General features: G+C 36.7%; 1 protein-coding gene across 1 annotated transcript in view; it reads left to right on the top strand.

Moving 5' to 3' along the window:
* Positions 1-24,476, top strand: part of OLA1 (Obg like ATPase 1) — an 84,469-nt gene that overhangs the window by 55,869 nt on the left and 4,124 nt on the right. Inside the window, exons 8-10 of the mRNA XM_072341744.1 lie at positions 20,799-20,939; positions 21,678-21,774; positions 23,863-23,985. Coding sequence (XP_072197845.1) covers positions 20,799-20,939; positions 21,678-21,774; positions 23,863-23,985 — 361 coding nt within the window. The remainder of the gene's footprint in view (positions 1-20,798; positions 20,940-21,677; positions 21,775-23,862; positions 23,986-24,476) is intronic.

The following is a 24,476-nucleotide window of genomic DNA, read 5'->3' as shown; positions in this document are numbered from 1 at the left end:
TCTCTCCAGATGATCTCTTAAGTGTTTGTTAGAGTCTTTTTTGGCTGTCATTGCTATAATTTCTGGGCTCTTCATACACCACAGCTCTGTGGCCACAGTATATAATGTTGAAAAACTGCAGCTTTGAGTTCAGTTTTGTTGTTGGCTTGTGTAGTCCTAAGAATTGCTGCCTGGTAATGATACTTTTTCGGTCTACCGTGAGAGTTCTGAAATTCAGGTAGCTTGTGTGGTATTTTATTTACATGCTTGTGTTTTCATAGTCTTTAGCAGTAGATGATGGCTTTCAACAAGCAAAACAACTGCTGATTGCGCTAACCAGACTGGTGCAGGGTAATAAGGGGGAGAGGATAATGTGGCAGTGGATTTCAAATCCATGAATTATGCAACTTTGCTTCATTCAGTAAGCAGTGGAGAGGGACTTCCACAGAAGAATGGCATATGGTGATATTGGCTTGGCTGGCTGAGCAGTGTGCTGCTCCGTGCTGATATCTTTAGCTTTTTCATACATGCTTTGTTGGAATTCTCATGTCTTAAATTCATTTTCTTTATGTTATTGCAGTGTACAGCATAGCTTTTGAGAATATACAGTCAAGCAACCTATGTTACTTTTTGCTGACAAGCTATTTTCAGTAGCTTGATGTGTTCTCATAGTGTCTACACTGAGATTTTTAGCTTCACAGGTCTCTTATCATTGCCCCCCCCTAAATCAACTGATAGAGATGTGCAAGGTTCATAGAGATTCATCTTTACAAAGAGCAGGGAGGGATTATTTATGTTGATACTAATTGTGTGTTCGTAGAAGTTACTTATTATTAATAAATGTACTGAGCCATGTGCCTTTCAGAACGAATGAGCGTTGTTAGCCAGTCTTTGTCATCCAGAAAGCACAGGATCATGTGAAAGAAAAAAATAGATGCTCGGGGTCTGTGTACCCTGCTTTTAACATCTGTTGGGTTATTATTACTGTTAAATCTGTCATGATACTTAAAATCTGCCAGTGTTTATTTCTGTGCGAGTCCTATTGAGAAGTTGAAAAGTGCAGCGAGAGGCTTTTGATTGACTGTAGAGAAGTGAACAGCTGTCCTTGTGCCTTGCTAGGAGAGCAAATGGACTGCCTCTCATTCCTTGTGTGAAACCTCCTTGCTGCTTGTAACTGGTGATTTGTTCTTGTTTTGAGAAATAAGACATTCATTCTCACTGTAGAAAAGGATTTAATAGCTAGTATGTGAGCTTTCACCTCTGAGCGTTTCTAAGTAAAGGAACCTCTGATAATATTGTTTCCTAATCTGAAATAACAAGAGAACTGTTGTATTACCTCTTTAAAACTTCATATGGAATGATTTGGATTCAATATGCCTATCAGTACCATTGCAATAGTATCTCTTAAATGATGTCCAAATGAGCAAGCAACTTTCCTTCTATAATCTGTTACTCAATGTTAATGAATCTAATTTGCAGACAAGTATATGTGTCCATACCTCTACTATTCTGCTAACAGAATTGGCTTGTCTGGATCATGTCTTCAAACATTTCTTGCCATTACAAGCTGCACGGTTCTGATAATCTCTTTTAAGTTCTCATCGTTGAAATTAATTTTATTTCATTCACCATTTTTTATCTTGCTGCAGTTGATATTTGAGATATTTATGCTTTCTAGCAATATTGCTCATATTGAAATTTTTTCTTGTGAATGGTCTGCGACATTCTCGTTCTCTGGGAGAACATTTTAGGAATATTCCTCTTATTTACTGCAAAAAGAGCTAAATGGAAATGTTAGTCAGTGAAAAATAGTTTATTTTAAATAGAAAAATGATGTCTGAGGAGAAATCCTTTCATGCCTTGGAAATATAGACTGCTGTGACTTTGCCACCCATTTTTCAAGTTTACTTTTTGCTCTGTGGTATGTAAATTCTTTGTTTTACAGTTGATGGCCTTTTTTTTCATTGGCATTTGTTATTGAAAATACGATGCTTTTTTTATGTTCTTTCTGATTATTTATACCTCTATTTTATGCATTAGGCATAGGAGTATCAGTTTTCTTTTAACAGCTTGTTTTGATCAACAAGGATTACTTCTGAAGTTTTTGAGGAGTATTTTATTTTCACAACTTGAGTTTCCTATAATGATGTACGATAATGACTGATGCTCAAATGCTGGTCATCACTGATTCTTATTCTTGTTTTAAAACCAAGAATAGGTGCTGTTTCATGCTTAAACTGGAGCTGAAGATCCATAGCTTATGCAGTCTTAGTGGAAAAAACTATCAAACAGTATATTTGGATGGATATTATATTATCCTTTATTACCAATATTTGACCATAGGTCCTTACTAAATTCACAATAATTATAGTAAAGTTTGGGATTCATTGTGCTCTGACAGTAGTTACTAAAGCCTGAAGAGACGTCTAAAATATAAATAACTGAAAGTAATTGCATGTGCTGGTTTTGTACTTCATTGAGTTGAACAATGAAAATGCCTTTATCAGATTCTCCTTATATCAAGTTTCACTCTTGTTTTCATACACAGACTTTTCATACACAGACACAGTGTTACACTTCTGAAGTTAAAGTGAATATAAGCCCAAACAAATGGCTTTTATTTAAAAATAATATTAATAAAAAGAAAATCTTAACACCTAATACATTGGAAGCCTACAAATGTTGTGGATCTAAAACATGTGATGGTTCTCCCAGCTTGTTTTGTTTCATATGCTCATTAAATCCATACCTGTTTTTATGTAATGAAATCTTTATGTTCCAGGATACTCAGATTAATGAAGTGTGTGCGTAAGTGCATGCGTGCTTGGCTTCCTGTAGGATTTTTTAAATTATTATAATTCAAAACTAACCTTATAAAGGGTAAATGTTTGTCTTTGGCTCCCTCTATCTACTTGTCTCTATTTGTCTTAATTACTTTTTTAACTCACATCCATCAGATTGGAATCAGCTGATAAAATGTCTACAGTTATTCCATAGAGATGATCTGTAATGCAAGTAACTAAAAGTATTGTGAAAGAGGTGTGGAGAACTAGGAAGGCATTTAGTTACACAACCTCAGAAAATTGTTAATGCCTTTATTCTTGGACAGCGTGTTTTTTAATTATTTTTTCCATTTTGGTCAAAGTCTAATTTCTTTATTAGGTTTTTTCATCAAGCTCAAAGTATATTAAAGAAAAAATGCTAGTTGTCAGTCTTGCAGCAGTATGTGTTTGTGCAGTATCCTTTTATTTCTAGTTGTGTTAGTGCCCTATTGACATAGAAGGTAACGAGATTGTTCTATTAGTGATTTCTGACATAGAAATGATTTGATATGCTAAAGCTATTTCTGACAGAAGATATAAAGTTTTGACAAACATGCATGGCACAGCAAGTGTCCAATTCTAAAGAGTAAAATAAATGCAAACCACTATTATGGGGAACACAAACAGCCTGAAAGCAAGTTATCAGTAAGCAAATAATTGTTGAACTGTTATGAATGGAATAGGATGTTGAAATAGGGCATGATTGGCTGATGTTACATATGTCCTTGATTACCTTCCTTGTGCTTTTATCCTAATAAGTGACATTCTTTGTATTCCCTTGGATGGCTAGACAGTCTGACACTGAAGAAGAATAAATATTGCATGTGGTACACATTAAGCTGTCATCTAGGACAGCATTTATAAAAAGTAACTAGAAAAATTCATAAGAAATTCTGCAGTGCTACAGTTTCCTGGCTCCAGTCATAATTGTCAAAGTTCTTGACACATTCAGGTCTTCTGAAATGATTTGGGTTTACAGTTACTTGGTGTATGAATAATTATTAAGGATTCATTTTCTATGATGATGCAGACTGTTAATGCTAGTTCCCCAAACGCTGCATTTTCACTAAAGGCCATGTACTGATAAAGAAAAACAAGTGTGGTGTATGTATCTAGTGCTGCTGCAGAAGATAAAGCCGGCAGAGGTGTATGTATGAGATAAAAGTAATCCACCAAATTTAAAACTCTCTTTCAAATGCTAACTTTGAGTCTCTGTGAAAAGTCTATGATGAGCACGCACTGTTACTATTATGCTGCTTTGGAAATAGACCTAATGCTTTTTGTGCAAAATAGACTATTCTGTCTTTTCATTACCGACTTGAAATTAAGATTCAAAAGCAACATAGCAGGATATAATCATCTCTGCAAGGGCAGTGTAGAACAACCCCTTTGAACTATCTGAACAGATGAGTTAGCGTTTGAATGGCAATTATTTTAACCTTTTATTTTGAGGTGTGCAAAATGCAGTAGCTACTTTCTTCATACTTTTTTGTTAGTTTCTTCCGATGGCCTGCATGTTGACCAGATGTGCAAGGACTCCTTTTTCTCTCCATGTATTTATCTATTGCCTAGTATGATACCATATTAATCCCTGGAACTTGACACACAATTTCATTATATGTATCTTAAATGACCCTTACAACTCTAACGCTGAGTAAGTCAGTGAAGATGTTCTCATAGTGTATTGTATTCATGGTATAATTTGTTTTTGCTACATGTAAAAACACAGCCTTCTTCCATATGTTGGCTGTATGTCTCTCTGTGACTGTACTGTCTAGATCAAGTGATCTTCTTTATTATTTTACTGAATTAAGAATGCCCTCTAAGGAATAAAAGTTCACTTGAGGACTGTCGTAATCTTGCAGGTGAGCTTGTGTTTATTCTCATGCTTCTTCCAAGTAGCCTATAACGTAAAAGACCTTATTGTGGGCAGTGTGAAGTGGGAAAGTAGTTCCACTGGCTCTTTCATTAGTTTGCATTGCACATTAATTGAGAAGCCTTAAAGTGACTCTTAGAACCACATTAGAAAAAAATATGTGGTTCTTTGGAATAGGTAAAGCTGAAACACCTGTTTTGGTTGAAGAAAGTTTTCTCCAAGTATAACACGGCTCAGATGTTACAGGTAACTGTTAACTCTGTAGACCACTACAGAGCACAAAATATTTGCCCAACTGGTAAATTGAACTGTAAGTCCCACTGTGGGAAATTGCTTTGCTGTGCTCCAAACAGCAGTTATCTCAGTAATTGTACCTGAATTCTTTTGTGGCTAATAGACAGTTGATGTCCTTTTTACCATGACAAAATTATTTTGCTGCAAAATTATTAATTGTAAAAATTTCAGATGAGGTGTGTTGATACAGTTTCAGATGGCGTGAATATGATTTTTAATTGGTGCTCTGAGTGAGCTGGTTTTTGAGCACAGAACGTATCTACCCTGCGTTTCACATTCTAAACTGGAGCTCGCAACAAGGAGCTTATCAGAGCAAATTGTCTAGTCCATCCCCTTCCTCACTCAAAACCTAATGACCCTTTATCATCATGGTTTAGATTGCTGGACACAGATGTGAGAAAATACAAGTAATCTACAGGTAACTACAGTAGCTGCACTGATGTTCTCAGAGAACTCACTGCTGGGAAGATAAAAAGCTTCCCACAGAGTCTGTGACTTTCCAGCAGCAAAGCACATCATGAGCTCATACATGAAGTTTTATTTGCTGAAGATTCACAATAAGATGCATTAGGACATTCAGCAGGGTCCCTTCTTAGATCAGCACAAGAATTCTGTGAGGTTGTTGGTTGATGCACTAGCGCATAGCATCACACTAAAGCTAGGAGGTCCAACAATGCCAGTAATGTTGCTTTTTGAGAACATCATGGACTCCAGATGCAGTGTGATATTGATATTAATGTAGTTTGTGCCTTGGTTGTAACTGATCTAATGCCATTTGAAATATTTTTCTTGTTATAGGAAGTATTCTGTCAGAGAACAAATGTTCCTTAGGAAAAAAAAGGCTGCTGGGCATTGAAATACAAAGCTAGGAGTACATGCCAGATATGAAGGTAGAAGTAAATTCTTGTATGGTGAATTATGTGTGATTAATTACTGTGTTTTATCTTAGCTATTTTGTTTTCTGAAATTCTGAAGCAGATATGAAAATTGCTGTGTATGTGGTTATATACTTTCCAAGGAATGAGAAGGAAATGAATGTTCAAATAAATTTCATGTACCTTAATGTTAAGAAGGTAGCAATCTTGTTTACTATTTTTTTTAATTTATTTTTATTTTTTTGGTAATTGATGAAGCTGCTGCAATATTGCTTTTGTTTTTAATGATTCAGTAAGGTAGAAATGTATCTATTAAACCAGATGGAAATGATCTATGTGAGTCAGTCTTGAACTTTCATTCTCTTCTAAAGTAACTTAAATATAAACAGTTCCATAGAGGAAAAAAAGTAAGCTGGATGCTCAAATGCTTTCCACTCCCTCCCCTCCTCCTCCCCTTTCTTTTGTGCACAAAGAGATAACATGGCCACATCAAGCTGTGATTTGTTTTTGTGTTGGCTTTTTTTTTTGTTTTTTTTTTTGTGAGAGGTTGGCATGAGATGTACAGATCTTCTGAGAATAAGGGTCCCAAGAGGGCTGTAGTAATTATTAAGCAGACAGTAAGCAATTAATTACATCGGTTCTCTTTACAGAAAATACTGATCCTGTGAGGAAAAAAAATCTAAAACCTAAGCCAAACAACCCCCCATCCATAAAGAAAGACTAAACCTCCAACAACTACCCCAGCAGTAGTGCTGAGGAGACAGATGAGTGTCTGGTTTTACTGAAACCCTGCTGCCCTTTTTGGTCACCTTGAAGCTGCTATGGCACAGCGCTTACTGAGCTGTGGCTGGCGGGCCTTCTAGAAGTATGGCATTGCACACCAGGCCCTGGGGCTCAGAACTGAGCTGGTCACTGCTGCTGCAGCCTGTGCTTTCTGTTCCATCCTAGATTGTCCATTAGAGGAAAGTGCAAGACACTGAAAACTGTGTACTGTTTGCTCTTCATCATTGTCTTATGCCTCTGTTTTTCACTTTTTTTTAGTGCTTATTTCGTAGCTTATTCTGACCCGAAATGGTAGCAAACAGAACTTCCAATTGCAGGGCCCAACAGACTCTTTAAAAAAACATTATTTGGATGATTACATGTATTATTTGTTTCATTGTAAAGGCATGCCAGAAATATTTTCTCATTTTTAGTAGCTAATAGGAACTGCTGAAAAAGCTATGTTTTTTTCTCTTGCGTCTTGATTGAGGAAGACAAAAGCAGTGGTGGTATACGCGTTGTAAGACTGCTTTCCTCCCCCCTTTTTTTTTTAATCTTAAGGTTAATTATAATGAAGTCCGTGTACAAATTGGAGCGAACTAAGTCTTTTTTAAGATATATATGATTTCATATTCTCTCATGGCTTTAATTCTCGACTACAGTAGACATACAGAAAAATAGAAAAAACACTGGCTGTTACAAAGTTTTGTTTGAGCTTTTAAAACTGAGTGATTAGCAGAAATAATGACCCTGTCAGCCTTAATCACATTAAAATGTGGTTAACATCATTTAATTTTTTCCACTTAATATGCGAAAATTTCCAGTAGATTTGCACTGAAGGCCATTGAAATTCCATTAGAACAAGAATAAAAATTTCAGGCATCATTTATTCAGAGAGGGAATAAAGGTCTCGATTGGAAACTGCTGAATCTTTCTATTAGAGGAACTATGAATCATTGCATTGAGTGGTATCTTCAGCTTCTATAGTAGTACTGGGTATGAGTTGCCTTTGAATGAATGGAGTGCATTTGTAGCGTAGTGCTTTTTTGAAAATTGCAACATACAAGTTTGCACAGATTTGCTAAAAGCCTTTTCCATAATCGGTCATTGCATGCTACTTTGTTACTGCTGTGGAGCTGGGGAAGGACTTCAGTTTTAGGCATCTGGTCTCTGGGAAGTTCTGTACTTCACGTTGTTTTCATTTGAACGATATCTTTCTGACTGATGTGTAACATATAGTTTCTCTGTGGTAAATAGCAAACTAAGGACTTGTTTAATTCTGCTGCAGTCCTGGCATTTCTCTTTGGATGTTCCACATGCACATGCCCACACAGTGTACGATAACTGTTTGAACTCACTGGAGAAATACTGGCAGCAGCTGCTTCTGAGAGGAGCTTCTCTTTCTAAGAACAACATGATAGCTGTTAACTTTACCGTGTTTCAGTCTGCTGTTTTTAGGTTCTTATTTTTTGTCCTTTGCCTGTGAAGAGAGAAGACTTTGTTTGATAAATGGTGGTTTCAGAAATACAATAACTTCTGAGCTCTTGTAGACTCTTCTGAAGGACTTCCAGTAAATATTGCTTTGGAACACATATCACTGTATGTATCTGATAAGTTGCAATGCCTTTATAGAACTGTTTTTGTCTCTTTTAGATTTTCATCTGTGATGCCAAGTATGTAAACTGTATTTTTTCACATATTTTTAAGTAGTCATGTTCTTCATCTGACCAACTGGATAATGTTGTCCCATGTTCTCGTTAGTGCTATTTAAAAAAGGAACATTTCACTGGACAGCAGGTAGCATCATATTCATCTGGCTAGCGAGGATATTCAGTCTGTCAGCCTATCCCTGTTGGCCATCTAGTTAGCTCCAGCTAAATCAAATAAGTGGTGGTGGAATTCTTCATGCTGTTTCCTCATGGAGGCGTTTGTTTCTACAAAACCGATAGGAACTGGATCTGTACAAGACTGAGACCCATTTGTCCCACTTTTGCATTTCTGCATAATGTTTATGTAGTTCTAAATTCACGAAGTGTAGTGCTTTCTTGTAACTATATGGTAATCCCTAAATTACTGTAATCCTTCTGCCTGCAGAACAGAACCAGTTATTGTTGGTAGCTACGCAATGTAATAATGACTTTCATAAATTAAGATTGTTTTTTAGCAGTAGCTGATTGTTTTGCTGTTAGTACTGAGTGGCTGTTCACAGAACATCACCGCTGTCCTGCTTTGAAAATGTTCTGCTAATTTCCAGCCTCCATTTTTCTGAGGCTGGCTTTTTTTTGTTGGAGAATCTGATACCTTTGTCCGGTAGATTAAGTAGTATCTTACTTAACTGAGGTTTGCCTCATGTGCCTATATTGTCAATTCTCTGTTTCTGTTGTTTATGTGTGATTCTGTTTCCTCTGTTAATCTTCGATCTATTCTGAAAATAGATAGTGTTTCTGTGAATTTAATTGACCACATCTGCACATGGTACTCATGGAAACATGGAGGGACAGGTATAACACATCTAGTTAAACAAAAGGAATCATTTCCAGTAGGATCTGTACATTAAATTTGCCTTTTCTGTGTTGTGTTGTTATTGATGACTCAGAGTTGTTCTGAAGGAGACTGAAATATCACGGACCCCTATTTTGCTACTCCCAATTGCTTATGATGATAACTTTCCTTGAGGAAGGCATCTCCTGCTTGCAGCAAATGTAGCCTTCAATTAGTGTTTGTGTCGAGATCGTAAATGTAGGTATTAAATAAGATCTATGTACATTTGATCCTTAAGAAACTTAATTAGTGTCTTAAGATTCCTACTTAGTTTCTTTGATATCCTTAAAAGCTTATTTGTTCTCAGCCTATCCAGTGCATTGCTCTGTACAGTCTGTGTATACCCGCCTTTACTGAGTGGTTTCACATGTAACACCATATCAAATATTGTGGCTAGGCCAGCTTTTAGCCATATATTACTTACTAGGGTGTTTGTCTTTTAAGTAGGCTTTTTCCAAATATAAATTCTGCAACATTTCTAAAATAGGAAAATAATAATAATAATTTGGTCATTAAAGTCGGAGTGGTGCTTTTAATTGATTGCTTAATCTTTTCATTCATCTTGCATACTAAAAGTATGGGTGATTGCAATAAGTAGTTTAGCTAGCGGTATACAAATGGTGTATCTCTTATTTTAGTCTTCAAATGCATCCTCAGGTGAAGCATTTTTGTTTGGTATTTTGGATAGAAAGAATGACTGTGCAGAGAGTAAAAATCAGCTTATGTAGGCTACTGGAGGTATAGGTTTTTTCACTTGGGAGACAACAGTTTTAAGTTAATGTTTAATGATTTCATATTTATGTAATAGACTTTCACTATCATTGTAACTGTAGGTGCATTCCTTATAGCGTATCCTATGCATACTTGAACTACTTTGAAAAAGTGAAATGATGTGATGTTTAGCTACAGAGAAATGTCAAAAACAATGCATTCATACAATATGAAAGATTTGCAAGTGCAAACTAGCAATTGATAGTAATATTATAATTAGCTCTTTATCCAGCCTGTTTTTTATTCATGAACATTTTCATTTAGGTTGACAACTATCATGTATGCCACTTCACATGGAGCCTTTATCTTAGTCAGAAGAAACCGAACATGAATTAGCTTGGTTTGGTTTTGGGCTGGTGTTCCCAGTTTTCCATTGCAAAGTGGTTTTGGGGCCAAGTCGTAAAGACTGGAGTACTTTGCACTTTAGGTCTTGCTTTTTGATTCTGTTATTGTTAGTGCTAGTGTTTGTAAGGGCAGAGCATGCCACATGGGCTGTAACTTAGAGGTGGAACTTCTTTCAGTCAGATTCCTTTGTTGTTAGAATGACTGGGGCTGTTCAGTGTGTTCTGATTCTATAATCAGTAAGGAAATGAAGACAGGTAAAGCAGTGGACATATAAGTCAAGTTTTAGTTTGATGTCAGCAGAATAGAGATTTTTTGTATGCGATCATCCACAGAATTCTTACAAAAGTAATTCTATTTGCAGCGAGAAAAGTTGTGTCTAAGAGATCCTTTACAGTCTGACAAAGTTTAACTTCGTGATCCATGTACTTACTCCTGCTTCTGAAAAGTCAAAGTTAGCATTCAAGTGTGTTTTCATTGAGGATTTTTTTTCTTTTCACCATAATTGAAACAGATAAACATACCATGTCTGTAGGATTGAATGTTTTCGTGATGGCTTTTCAGCTGAAGGCATCTCAGCACACTTTGAAAATCCCTACCTCATTTAGTGTTTTATTTGAACGTGACATTCCTATGACAGTTCAGTATCCGTTGTTGTATCTAGTAGGGTGTATTTGGGGGGAAGTATATCAGCAGGAGTTGACACTGGGACACACCACATAATTTGGTCACCTAAGGTCAGGGTTAGTTTGAAGCTATGAGAAGTTAGAGAAGGAGAGAAAAAATGCCTGAAGGAGAATGTGAGACCTGGATCCCTAATGTAAGTGCTCTGGATTGCCCTTGGTAGAGGCTCCTGCTTCATTAACTGTGTAGGGAGCAGAGTGAGGTTAGGCATGGGTGTCTGAAATTAAACACTGTGTTATTGGAGCTGCTATAGTGTGAATATTAAATGTTCTACTAACTAATTCATTCATTGCTGTACTGAGAGCTTAGATGCTGCTTTTTTTCTGGATAAACATAAAAGTTAATTTCTGATTTATTGAGTAGGGAGAGTGTGGACCTTATACGTGATAAAAGCCATGTGTGTGCAGAAAACAAGAATAAACAAGTTTCATTGTTTTGAATCTAATGCTCTAGGTGAGGTATTGCTTGGATCTTCCAATTTTAATGCCTACTCAGTATTTAACAATTGGAGGGAGGAAGAGAGTATTCCTCTAAGTTCTGTGATATGGAGAGGCCCTGCAGTTAAGGTCGTAAAGATGAGTGTTAGAGGTGCCAAGAAGTTACCTCACTTTGTCATGTGTGAGCAGGAGAATATGTTCCATTAAGAGAATTGGAGAGGAATATTCTGAGGCAGTTTGTTTAGATTTCATTTAACTGTTCTAAATTGGTGAAAGCCAAAACTAACACATGCTGGAGTCTGCATTTATGCTACTCATTGCAGATTTTTAATTAGCATTAGTGGAATATATCCCCAATTGCTCTTTAAGTTTAGTGTCTTATTTCAAGTGTTAGTACGTGTTTATTTTATTACATGGGAGTTTTATGTAGATCATACTTATTTGCTAGAGATTATGGCCTCATATTTGTATGTATACACATGCACACACAACATAGAAGAACTGAAGAAAACAAACTTGATGTTGTAGATTGTGCCTTGCATGTAAAGTTCTTTTTGTTAGGGCATCGTGTGTTGTAATTTTTAAGAGAATTGTTTAAAAAAGAATCTGTATTTTAGCAATGATAACAGAAGGAATTAGAGCATAGGAATTTGTAAGTGTTTGTTTTCACTCCAAAGTGCACTGGCTACAAGTGGAACCTGTTATTCCTGTAGCTGTGAAATGTAGTACACACGATTTGTTGCAGCCTGCATTGTTGTGTGATTTGATCAGTAGTTTTGTCTTCACTGTGCTTTGATGCTTATTGACAGCAACAGCTCCGTCTTTTTTTAGGGTTAAGATGGAAATAATTTTCAAAATTGGCAGGCCAAGGAAGAACTTCAGCCTGTAAGCTTTTCACATGCCAGCAGGTGCTACAGCAGCAAAGTAGTACCGTTCCCTTTAGTTTTTAAGTCATGATTGATTTTGATCATTTTGAGGGCCCATAATATAGATAAAGAGATACTGTTGAGGTTGTGAACACTGGATCAGAAAGGAATGTCATAAAATGAATTCCAAGATCTTTACTCTTCATGAATGATTATCCTTACACATGTTTAAAATAGGGTTAACTTGGTTGACTTTTCATTGGAAAGTTTTATAAGATACTGAAAGTCTCTTCTTACTGGAATCTTCATTGACGATAGAAATCACACTGGATTTTTTTTCTCTTTCTCACTTCTGCTCTGCAGTTGTTGATATATTTAAATTCAGACTCGGTTTTACAGATCATCAACTTGATATTTCTGTTATTCAGGCTTTATTTCTCCTAGTTACAGAATATTTTGTCCATTAACTGTTGTCTGTATTCTGTTTATAGGTAATGTCATGTTCTCCGTTATTATTTATTTCTAGTGCTAGCATCTTGCAAACCCAAACTAACTAAATAATGTTTGTGTTAGTAAATTCAAGTCTTGATACGAAATGTGGACAGTAGCATGAAGCTGCGAGTGAGGTGTTGTGTCCTTATGTGTTTTTAATGTACCAAAGAACAGTGAATACCTGCAGGTATAGATTGTCTAGAGCAGATGAAATGCTGTACTATACTAGGCAATCTATATTAGACAATCAGTTAACAAAATCATATTCTGAGGATACTAACTGCTTTCACAAGAATTTCCAGCAGTGTTACCTTGATTATTTATTTATTTATTTTCCTGTTAAATAATACTTTCTGCCTTAAAGAATCTATTTTTAAGTGATCCTGTATGGGATAATTTTGATCCAAGGCTCCTTATACATGAGCAATCTCCAGTAGTTAGCACTGAAATTTCTGTCTGAGTATGTAGTTTTGCTCTTACTTGGGTAATAGGCTAACTTAAGGCATCCTGTCTTCAGCTGTTCCTGCACCATCCTTTCATTACGTTGATGCAACCAGTGGTGAAAGATTCTTGGACAAGTGAATTGGTCCAACTTGAAGGAGGTGGGGGAGTAAATAAATAAGTTCTCCCACACTCCTAAAATGGCATTCTGCCAGATTGTTTTCACTGGTCAATGGCAGCTAGTGCTGGTAGAACCCTTGCTCTGTGTGCAGCTGGTAGCAGGAAAACAGGGGCAACATATAGATGGATAAGGAATAGGCTAAGAATCCCTCATCTAGTTTATAAAGCAAATAAAACCAACAGAAACTATGTTTCTTTAGAATCTGGGATGTGACCTGAACTGAAATAGTAGATGCAATACTGATCATCCCGTCTACCAAAGGATTTTTTGAAATTAGAGGGGCTGTAGAATAGCAGCACTGATCAAGATCAAGGCCATGGGAAAACTGACTTTGACGTGCATGAGGCAGAGAGCCTGGAATTACTTATGTTTGAAGGGAGAGTGTTAAGGAAGGTTATGAAAATATCTGAATAAATGTCAAATGACAGTGCAGGTCAGAAGCTTCTTCTTTTCTTGAGATATTTTCTGTTGAAATTAAATATTAAGTTAAAAAGTGTGAAATCTAGAATTGGTGAGATGAAATATATATATATATTTTTTACCATTCTGTCATACAATACCTGAGATCACAGGATGTGCCTTGAGACCCTGAAAATGTTGCAGAAAAGAATTTTAAGGACTCTTCCACTTCATGGTGTAAGGCTCAAGTCAGTCTATGTTGGGGGATTAAAGTGCCATCTGATATGAGATCAGATCTCCATGTTGGTCTCTAGAGGTTCTTTTGGGCTCAGTGAATGGCATGGAGGCAGGATTCTAAAGGGGGATATGGGAAGACATAAAAGATTAAAGAACTTAAAGAATTCAGGATGCTCAGAATAAATGAAGTTCTGAGCTCCCTCAGGTCCTGTTGTGATGGGCTGGGAGGAGGCTCCTGACTAGGGAGCAGCCCAGCATGTGGGATGTGTTTGCTCTGAAGTGTTGCTGTGAAGTCCCTTCTGGTGTGGGTTGGAGGGGGGAAATGGACCTCCCCAAATCTAAGGATTGCTGTCTTCCTCCTGACTATCTTGGAACTGCAAATAAAATGGAATAAACTCCTAGATGTCACTGCTGATTTGAAATGTGATTGCCTAGGTCAGTAATAGGTACTCCAAAACCTTTGGTAAGTCTTTCTTCTTCATAAAAAGCAAACTGTCACGATGGGGAAGAAAGTACCTTTTTATTCTTTAATATTTCCCAGTTTAGTCTTCCTTTCTCTTCATGTAGGGCAAGAAGAAAGAGATACTAAAAAAAAAAAAAGGCAGGTAACAGTGAGAGTTACAGCATGTTAGTCCACTACAGTGAAGTATGGGATCGTGACTCGTGCTTTGTTTCCCATTCTAAACTTCTGCCACTGACCTGTTTTGTGATACATTGTTATGTGATACATTGCTTTCATCATTCTCCCTGTTTCAGTATTTGTTGATAATAAAAATATAGAAAGCTAGCTTACTCAGGCAGTGCATTTTTCTTACTTTCTATCTATACCTATCAATACGTGTGTCTGTATGCATAAGTGTAGTCTTTGTAGAGTCTGTGGATGCTAATAAAATAGAAGGACATCACCTGTGGACTGGGTCTCGTAGAACTGTGCTCAGATAAATTAAATCTTCCTCTCTCACCTCACTAAATAAGCTAAAACTAATGGTACAAGTAGAACATCCTGGGAAGAAAAAATCATTAGCCAATTTGTTGTCAATTTATATAGCTTGTGGATAGTGGGCGAGGCTTTGAAAGACAAAAGGTATCCACAAAGAGAAAAGAGGAAATGAGCAATTTCTAAGGTAGTGAAGTTTGTGTTAATTTTAATATGAATTAGAACAATTTGGTTGTTTTTAATAGTCTTGAAGTGACCCAGTCGACATATAACAGCCAGCGTGAGTTTATTAACACTAAATTTTCAGATGAGTCAAATATTTTGTCTGTGATAAATGTAATGGTCTTACACATTGTGAAGAAACATACTAAATTGTATATTGTGATTTTTATTAAGGTTTTAATGCCTGACAGCATTTTCATAAGCAACTTAGGAAATGCTGAATAAATAGAAACTACTGAAAGTTTAAGTGTGAAAGATTGGTTGGAAGATAATACACAGAGCATAGTTATCAGGGGTTCACTTTCCAAATGGAAGAATATCTCATTATGAGATCTGCAGAAGCGGCTGCTGGTTGAATACTGTTATGCATTTCCATTAATGAGCTGGATGATGAGCGTTCTTGTTAAATCTGTAGGTGACCCCAAACTAGGAGATATCCAGGTATGCAGAGAACACAATTAGAATTTGGGAGCATCTCAAGAAATAGAAGAAATCATTAGGTAAAAAAGGAGTAGGGGGTCCTACTTTTGAGGAGAGGGGTTTTATGCAGAATAATCAGCTATGCAAATACAGCATTAAGAATTACCGGTCATGTGGGGTCATACAAAAAGTTATCAGGTAAGCATGAGATAAGGTTGAAGTGCTTTCACAAAAATAGCGAATGTACTGGGTTTTATAAACAAGATAATTGTCTAAAAATGTGAGAATTAATCCTTTAGGTTTTTTGGTTTGGGTTTTTTTTTTTTTCTTTTTTAATGCTCACGAGACCTTATTATTTGGACCTCTGAGGAGTGCATTGGGTCCTCCATGCTTCCAGGAATATATAGACCAACTGAGAGAGTCCAGAACAAAGCATTAAGAATGGTTAGAAGTTTAGAAACTAAGAGTTTCAAAGCTAGAAGCATAATACATGACTTACAAAGAAAACTCAAAATAAAGGAGGGGAAAAAAGAATTAAAGGACATGAGTATGTAAAGGTTGCTGTAAAGAAATAGGGAATGTGTATTCCCAGTGTATAGGCCTGGTTGTAAGTAATACATTTAAATTATGATAGAGGTGGCTTGCAGACACAGAAAGCTTTTCAGTGGTAGGAATGAAGCACTTAAAAGAAGGCTTTTGAAAAGTTTTTAAAATTTCTCAGGACCGCCAAGAAAAAGGACGTGTTGGAATTTCGGGGTCCTTGTGTTCTCACTCCCATCTGTAGATCTTTTTTTCTTTCTTTTTCCTCCAGTCTTCTGTATGTTTTTATGACTTAGTTTGATCTTCTCTTTGTCTCTTTCTTGTGGTGCTACCTGGTATTTTCTTCTTCCCTGCCATGCTGTTTTGTTTCTGCCAATTTCTACCCATAGTTCAGTTGTAGAACAGAAAAGCAATTGTTTCTCCTCCATGAGTTGGATGGGTGGTTTTTCTTTTTTTTTGGTTTTCCTTGTACAGAAGTGTACTTTGACAAATCACCTTTTTCTTGTTGGGGTCAGTTTTTCAGATCATCTTGTCTTGCAGGTGTCTGCAAAGCTTACATTTCCTCTGCAGCTTCTCTCTTACATCACCTCTTCTGTTTCCATCAGAACTCTGTCTCTGTTCCCAGCTGGATCTCATGTGAGACTCAGCTTGTCAAATATTATTTGATAACCAATGTTCATTCTGCAACTGTTGTATCTATTTATTTGGTCTGTCTGCAGGCTTTTGATTTCTTTTGCCTCAGGTCCCCTTTTTGTTGCTCATTGCTTGCTGGCCTTCCCAGTGACTGTCTTGATCTTTAAACTTCTCCCTGTGTCTGTTCTACATCCTGACTTAATGTCAGGGGATAACTCTGGTGATCATCCTGATCCTTCTGCCCTGGGAGACATTGACTTCTTCAGTTTGCTTTTTTTTTGTCAACCTAATGCAGAGTTGAAATCTGGATTCCCCTGACAGATGATGTCTTTGTCACATCTAGGGTTCCATAGTGGCAAGAAAGCATTTAAATCTTCACATCATTTTCCAAATTAGTAATAGGAAAGCTGTTATTCTTTTGTCCCGTGTTGTCATGAAAGTGAATATCTCAGTTCCTCTCTGCCTTTTTCCCCGGTCAGAGTTTCGAGTTTTGATCTTCCATTTGTGAGTCATTCAGATCTGGCTTTGTTCTTGTGTCAGGTTTTGATACGGTCTTGTTTTTAGTTTAGTTTAAGAAGTTTGTCTTCGCCAAAATGTGTGGTGATCTTGCAGTATGTTGGGCTTGTATTTTTTTTTCCAGAAGGGATATTATTGCCCATTTGTGGGGAACAGAAATAAATTTCAGTTCAGGAGCCACCTGCAGGTGCTGCTGATACACTCCTCCTCTCTACAGAGCCAGCTGGAGAGAACAGCCAAACCATTTTGGTAGACTAACACTGCTGGTTGCCCAGAATGCTCTGAGACATCCCACGCTGTCATTGCTGAGTGGAGCTAGAAGCCTCTTTTCTTCTTCCTGCCATATGTTTTATTATCAGAATTTTGTTCTGACTCTGCTTGTAACAGCATTTTTATAAACATGGACAGGAAAAAGGAGTTTATAGTTGCTTTCTGTGTATCTGCTGTTTTCAAGTAGATTTCAGTTTACTTTGTACAGCGGTGTTTTTATCTCGAGCGCTTTCTTGTTTCTTGAAGTTAAAATAGTTTCAGCTGTTAATCACGGTCACTGATTCTTCTGCCAGTTTTACTGGATTTCTTTTATTTTTCATGTTTTCAGATTTTAGTGTATTTTCTTAATTGAGATTTTCTGTTGTCAATAGTCTTCTCTGTCAGCCTGAAAACCAATACCTTTTGTAATTCATTGTCAAGTGCAGCATGAAAAAATGGAAAAATACTCCAGGATTTGCTTAACACAGGTCCAAGTAAGTTGTTATTGCTGTCCCTTTACAGACATCCTGATACTTCCATGGAAAAAAAATGATGCGCTCAAATCAAACAGGCTTTCACATAATTTTATTTTATTTTTTTACCATCATGTTAAGGCAGTTTTGTTCTGTTTAGCACACTTGGTTATCCCTAACTGAAAAGCACACAGGCATTATTACTTTAGCAATCATTAGTCAACCATTTTGTTTTGGGGAAAGTTCTGTTGGGAGTATGTATCTGTATTTGTATTTGAGTATTTACTTTTTATTTTGATTTGCTTTGTTTAGGGGAATTCCTGAATGCTTTTTAGTGATTCTGTGACATTGGAAGTCGGAAAAGTGAAACGCTCAGGCAGAGAACCTCACTGTCTGCAGAGTACGATGCAGTACCGTATTCTTTTAGTGAGGCTGTAGCAGGTCTGATGTCAGTCACTTCAGAGACCTTTAGACCTCGGTGCTCATTTATTGCTAAAATGTACCAGCTCTGCTCTTGCATTATGAAGATCATCTGTCAACACTTTGAGATATTCTCCTTTGTTATTAAGCTTGTGATGCTCTACACTGTCAGGTTTTTTGCCAATTATAGTTAAGGTACAATGGTGTATTCACTGGATCAAAGTCTCACACTGGCGGTAGAGGAATGATTTGTAAGTCTTTATTCATCTGAATTGTACAATAGAATACCTGAGGAATGCAAATAATCCCTCTAAGGACTCAATAGAAAAGCTGTTAAAATGACAGTCTAAGACTATTATTATTCTGAATTGGTGTTTTAGCCAAAGTAATTATTTCTTATCTTGTTGTTCCACAATAGTTCTTAGTTTATTAGTTACGATGACCATATTTACCAAACAGAGTTTGAATACAATTTTAGACATCAGTTTTGTTCCTGTTTCACTTTTACAAGTTAGCGTGTTTCATTGTGCCTTTCACTTGGTGTGTTATTTAATTAGTCTAAGCACTGGTGTTAGATACTTTTCAAAGGCGAAAAAAAAAAAAAGGTATGTTAAGTCCTCTTATGAATAGCAGATACATTCCTAGATACGTTTTCTGTGTAAGGTTGACATTTATAAGCTGTGAACTTTTGCTATCCAGTTTGTTAGCCAAAATAAATTAGTTAACAACAAACGTCAGTTTTAGAAGTGCTGTTGGGTGTCATGTGTGGATTCAGAAACACACTTTAATCGTGGTTTTCAATTCATGTGTCTTGGAAGGCAATAGCTTTTCAGTATCAGTCCTGGATACCAGACTATATTTTCGTAGGATAACTGGAGAAAGAAAGATTAGTATAATGAGGATTGAAAACCACTGATGGGGTATTTACATAAGTAAATGATAGAAGGACCAGCCTTACATAACAAACGTGTGAAAACTGTTGAGTGAACTTTTATATTCTTTGTCCCATCTAAAGCCCTACTCAGTGGGCCATGCACTTAATCTCATAATAGCCCTGATCCCCTGCTATTTTCTTTGACAAATGTGTGTTGATGAACTTGTGGTTCAGTTCGTTTTTTTCTGAAGTGACATTTGCATTGATTATTTAAAGGTTTGCAGGCCACAGTTTCAAAGCACTTTAGTATAATAGCAGTTAAAACCTTGGTCTAAATCTTCGAGATTAGCGGGACTGAGAAAAGGAACTCAGCAAGCATAAAATCTGTGTTGTATGGTGGGTGCTTGGGGCCTGAAACATCTACAGCACCCAGAGTACTGTGTTTTGTACTTTTTGCCTTAGCGCGCAGGAAATTTTCTCTTGCCTGTTGGCTGTTGTATTTCCTTCCTGAATGCAGAGACTTGTCCGCATTCCTACCATTCCCCTGGTTCAGAAGTAGTGCCCTGGAGATGAAACTGACGAGTCATCAGTCCTTCCAGGTCATTTCTGAATGTCTCTCTACAGTTTAAAATACGTAGCATTAGCAGTTATCACTGCAATGTGAATGAATGTGCTGCAAATATTTGTGATTTTTATTTTTTTTCTAATTGAGATACTGAACTTTTTAAACCAGTGCCATAAATCCGTAGTTCTAAAGGCATAGTTTCATTCAACAGGAAAAAAAAAATGAAACAAGTACAGTAAACTCTTACTGATGCTGCCAGTTGAGAAGGCAGAAGTTGGGGAGAAATAGAAAATGTGGTTCTTTATTTAAAAATAATAGTAGCATAATATCTAGAAGCTTTCTCCTGGGGAGATAATGGAAAGGTGGGAGAAACCGGGAGCAACATGGCCCTGTATTCATTAGCTATGGCATCCTCCAGGATCAATAACCAGAGAAAAGCAGGGTACTGCTTGCTGTCTGGGAGGTTGTAGAATGCAGTTTTCTCTTCTGTCTGTGAATATCAGCTGCCCTCACCTCTTAGGGGAAATCTTACTGGGGAAAAAGTAAGTCAGAAGAAAAGCTGAAAACCCCTCAGTTTTACCGTACTTGATAAAGAATGCCTTTGCAAGTCTCAGAAAAATTACGCTTGTAAATGCACAAAGTTTTATTTAGTTAGCATTTGAGATTGCAAGTATTTAACCTCAACCAAAAACCTGGTTATTGTCTCAAATTATGGCTATTTCTAATAGATTAAATGCCAAACAGAAACCAAGAAACAGTGAAATGTTAATGGAGTACACCTGAAGCAATCGCTGCCTGTTAATGCCTTGACCTTGGAAAGCAATACACAAAAAGATGGCATCATAAAACCGTGCAATTCTTATGAATATGTATGTGCTACTTGATAATAATGAATGTGGTACAGCCATGCATGCACTACAAGATAATGTTGTGCCCTTTGTTGTCTACAGGTTGATAAAAATTAAAGAGTGGGTGGACAAGCACGACCCGGGTGCTTTGGTCATTCCTTTTAGTGGGGCCTTGGAACTCAAGTTGCAAGATATGAGTGCTGAGGAGAAACAGAAGTATCTGGAAGAGAACATGACACAAAGGTTAATTAGCATTCATTTTCCCTACACTTTATTATCAACTATTTCCTTGCAGTAATTTAATTGCTTGCGCTGATAGAATAATAAATGACAGAGTAATTACCATTATAAAGAGAGAATCTTCTCCTTTCTTTACCATGAGACAGAGTGAAAAGATTTATTTTAAATTAAGTTTTTAACTGTCATCTGTCATCTCTGTACAGTGTTTTAATTATAACATAGGTATTAGTTATGTATATTTTTGAGAAGGAGCGATCACCAAAACTGTTTCGTCATCTATGGGGAGCAGGAATGGTGGAGATAATTTTGCCATAATTTTTCTGAAGAACTATAAGAAATCGTTTCAATATTGAATTTCAGTTGAACAGTTAGGCTTTCATGACCAGAAGTCTTGAAAATTGCATGAGACCAGAAGTGCCGCTTGGTAGGGTGATTTCAATTTATCCCATATTTCTCTATCCTGCCAAATAAACAAATCAGAATACCATGTATATGTTGGTGCAGTAAATGGGGAGGGGCAGGGGGGGAGGGAAAGAAAGAAAAGAAAGAGAAAATAAATAGTTCTTCTGAAGAGAGTTCAAAGAAAAAGGCTACTCTGATTGTCACAGAGTTTAAAAGTAGATCCAGTGTCTTCCAAATATGCGATGTCTTTCAATGTAAATTGATTACATGAGGCATTTAGCTGTTTCATGTGTATATGTTGAATGAATTGGATTCTCTTTTCTTTTTTTTTCCCCTCAGTGCTTTACCAAAGATCATTAAGGCTGGATATGCAGCACTCCAACTAGAATACTTTTTCACCGCAGGCCCAGATGAAGTGCGTGCATGGACCATCAGGGTAAGATTCATACTTATTCATCAGCTATATCCAGTTCCACACTATTGAATTCAGATTGATATCACTGACTTTGAAGTTTGTCATGGTGGCGGTTAGCTAGTCATTACAGATGAGGTTTTTGTCCAGGATAACTTTAATTATTTGTGAGCTGCTGAACAGTGAAAGTGGAGCTGCATTGATTGAGGCAGGTAACAATTGATTCTGCCTATTACATAGTCTGAATTTCTTCATCCTGTAGAATCTGTCTACCCTCCTCCTGTGGTCAGAGATAAGACGTACCAGTATTGTGCTTGCTTAATCTGTGTGACTGGGTTTGTCTGCAGTGAAATTGATGTTGCTTTTCATTTTGTATTCACTAAGTTTGTTTGGGTTGCGGGTGGTTCATTCCTCCTTTGCTTTGCTCGGATTACATTTTCAGCAATAAAAGCAATATAACATCATTATATTCCTCGTGGATACACAGTTGGGCTCAAAAACCTAAAATCGGTGTGCAGTAATTCAAATCTTCTACTGACTCTAATATTTAGACGTACTTTATTTTGGTAGCTTTCTGTGTTTATCCAGGAACTGATGTCATGCCTAAAATTATATTATGTATTTTAAATATTGATGTAGGATGATTACAGCCATAGAGATTGACTAATTTATTCCCAGAGGATAGTGAGAGCTAAGCTGTAGTGCTTTGCCTTTGAATGAAAATACAGTGTAGTATAAAGATCAGTATTGCAAAATATTTTGAAACACGTGCAGTTATAAACTCTACCTTAAAAAGTACGAAAGCATCAACTTTTGGGGATGTGTGTCTGTCATTGAGCCTTTCTGTTGCATCAGTACCTTCAGTGCTGTGCAATGAATTTCGGTGTTACGTTTAATTTCATTTCAAAGGAATTAATTTGTTTTCATTAATCAACATAATTTCCGGGACATTTATATTTTTAGCTGATACTGCCGCAGATGTTTGTTGTGTGCATTTCAGCACGTTAAACTCACGAGTGATCTTTTAGAAATATGTTTTAGTCTTTTCATCTGTCTCTTTTTCTGTGCTAACTGGCAGCTAGCGCCCTTGAAATAGCTACCAAAATAACAGAGAAGTAGAAGTTCTGTCCTTCTGATTTATGCCAGAGTTTTTAAAAAGCACGTTCTGAAAGTCCGCTGTTTTCAGCAGGAGAAATGCTTGCTCTTTATTAGAAAATTTGAAAGCTGGTTTATCTTAAGACTGATTGTAAGTGTCTTTGATTTAATGTGTGGAGATATTTAGTCAGGTAAGCATCAGTGAGTAGCCATATTAACCCAATACATCTTTTATTGTAAAAACTGTGCTTTACAGTGTCAGACTCCTTAGCACTTTAACATGCTTTATTAAGCAGCCTTTAGGTCGCCATTATTTCTCAAATTTCTTGCCATGGTTGTATGTGCACAGAATGCATGTCCTGGTAATTTAAGGCATACAGTTGTAATGCATTCAGCTTTATTGCAAAAGCATAAATTATATTAGTTGCAGTGATTGTAAAATATATGTATATATTTTTAGGCAATGTAATTGTTGACATTTTGGTAAGAATATTCTTTTTTCCCCCCTATATTTACTATGATGATTCTGGGAAAAAAAAGTATATAAAGCTTGCAATTCATACATCATTTGGGATTACAAATGCAGTTTGCCAAGGAATGTTCCCATGTAGCTGAAATTATTAGGTTGTCACTAAAAGTTATGAGTCTTTCAGATTTTAAAGTCGCTTTTAAAAGAAGATCTTTATTTTCTTGGTTTTCTATGTGAAGAGCCAGGGATCGAAGTGACTCCCACAACTAAACACAGTCATACCTTCTAAAATCAATAGTGCTGTTTATGCCTGTTGGGGAAAAAACAAAGCTGCCCTTCTTTTTAATGTCAGTTGGTTTATCTGTGGTGAAGGCATTTATCTTTGTGTCCCAACTTGGAGAAACACCCAGCTGTATGTGTGACATTCTAACTGATAGGAAACAAACTTTCAACAGATCCCGAAAGCATATCTACAAGGAAGAAACCTCTCTCCTGCAATCAATCTTCTTAAATGCAATTAATTTTCATCTGGTCTTTCCCGTTGACAGAAAGGGACGAAGGCTCCTCAGGCGGCAGGGAAAATTCACACAGATTTCGAAAAGGGATTCATTATGGCTGAGGTAATGAAATATGAAGATTTTAAAGAAGGAGGTTCAGAAGCCGCTGTCAAGGTGAGCTCCCCATTTTTTTTTTTCTTTTTTCTTTTCATTTCCTCCCTTTTTCCATTTAATGTGTATTTTTCACTGGGAAGACGTTCTTGAAGCTAGGTGCATATAACAGTGACTTATAGCGACAGAGCAAAATCCACTGTCTATGTAGGAAACAGGAAAGACGCACCAACTTGCTGAACTGGAGTGTAACAGTTCCAGTATCCAAGATGTTTACGTACTAAATATCAACCCCAACACCAAATGTGCTTTGTTTTCTTCTCAGTTTATATGTTAGTGTTCAGACGGTTGTAATCTTTAAAACAAACCTGATTTGGAATGATGAAATTTTTACGGTGATCTAGCAGACTTTCAAGTCACCTTTAAAACAAAGGCAAAAAATGCAGAAAATGTGTCTTCCCGTAGCCTGTCATCCCATTTGAGTTTGCTGTGAAGGTATCACAAATGCCAAATGCAAACATTCAAGAAAATATTTCATTTTATATATATGTATA

This window comes from Excalfactoria chinensis, chromosome 7 (genome assembly GCF_039878825.1).
Source record: "Excalfactoria chinensis isolate bCotChi1 chromosome 7, bCotChi1.hap2, whole genome shotgun sequence".
Lineage (NCBI taxonomy): Eukaryota > Metazoa > Chordata > Aves > Galliformes > Phasianidae > Excalfactoria > Excalfactoria chinensis.
Note: the sequence above shows the minus strand (reverse complement) of the source record. Positions and strands in the feature narration are given on the sequence as shown.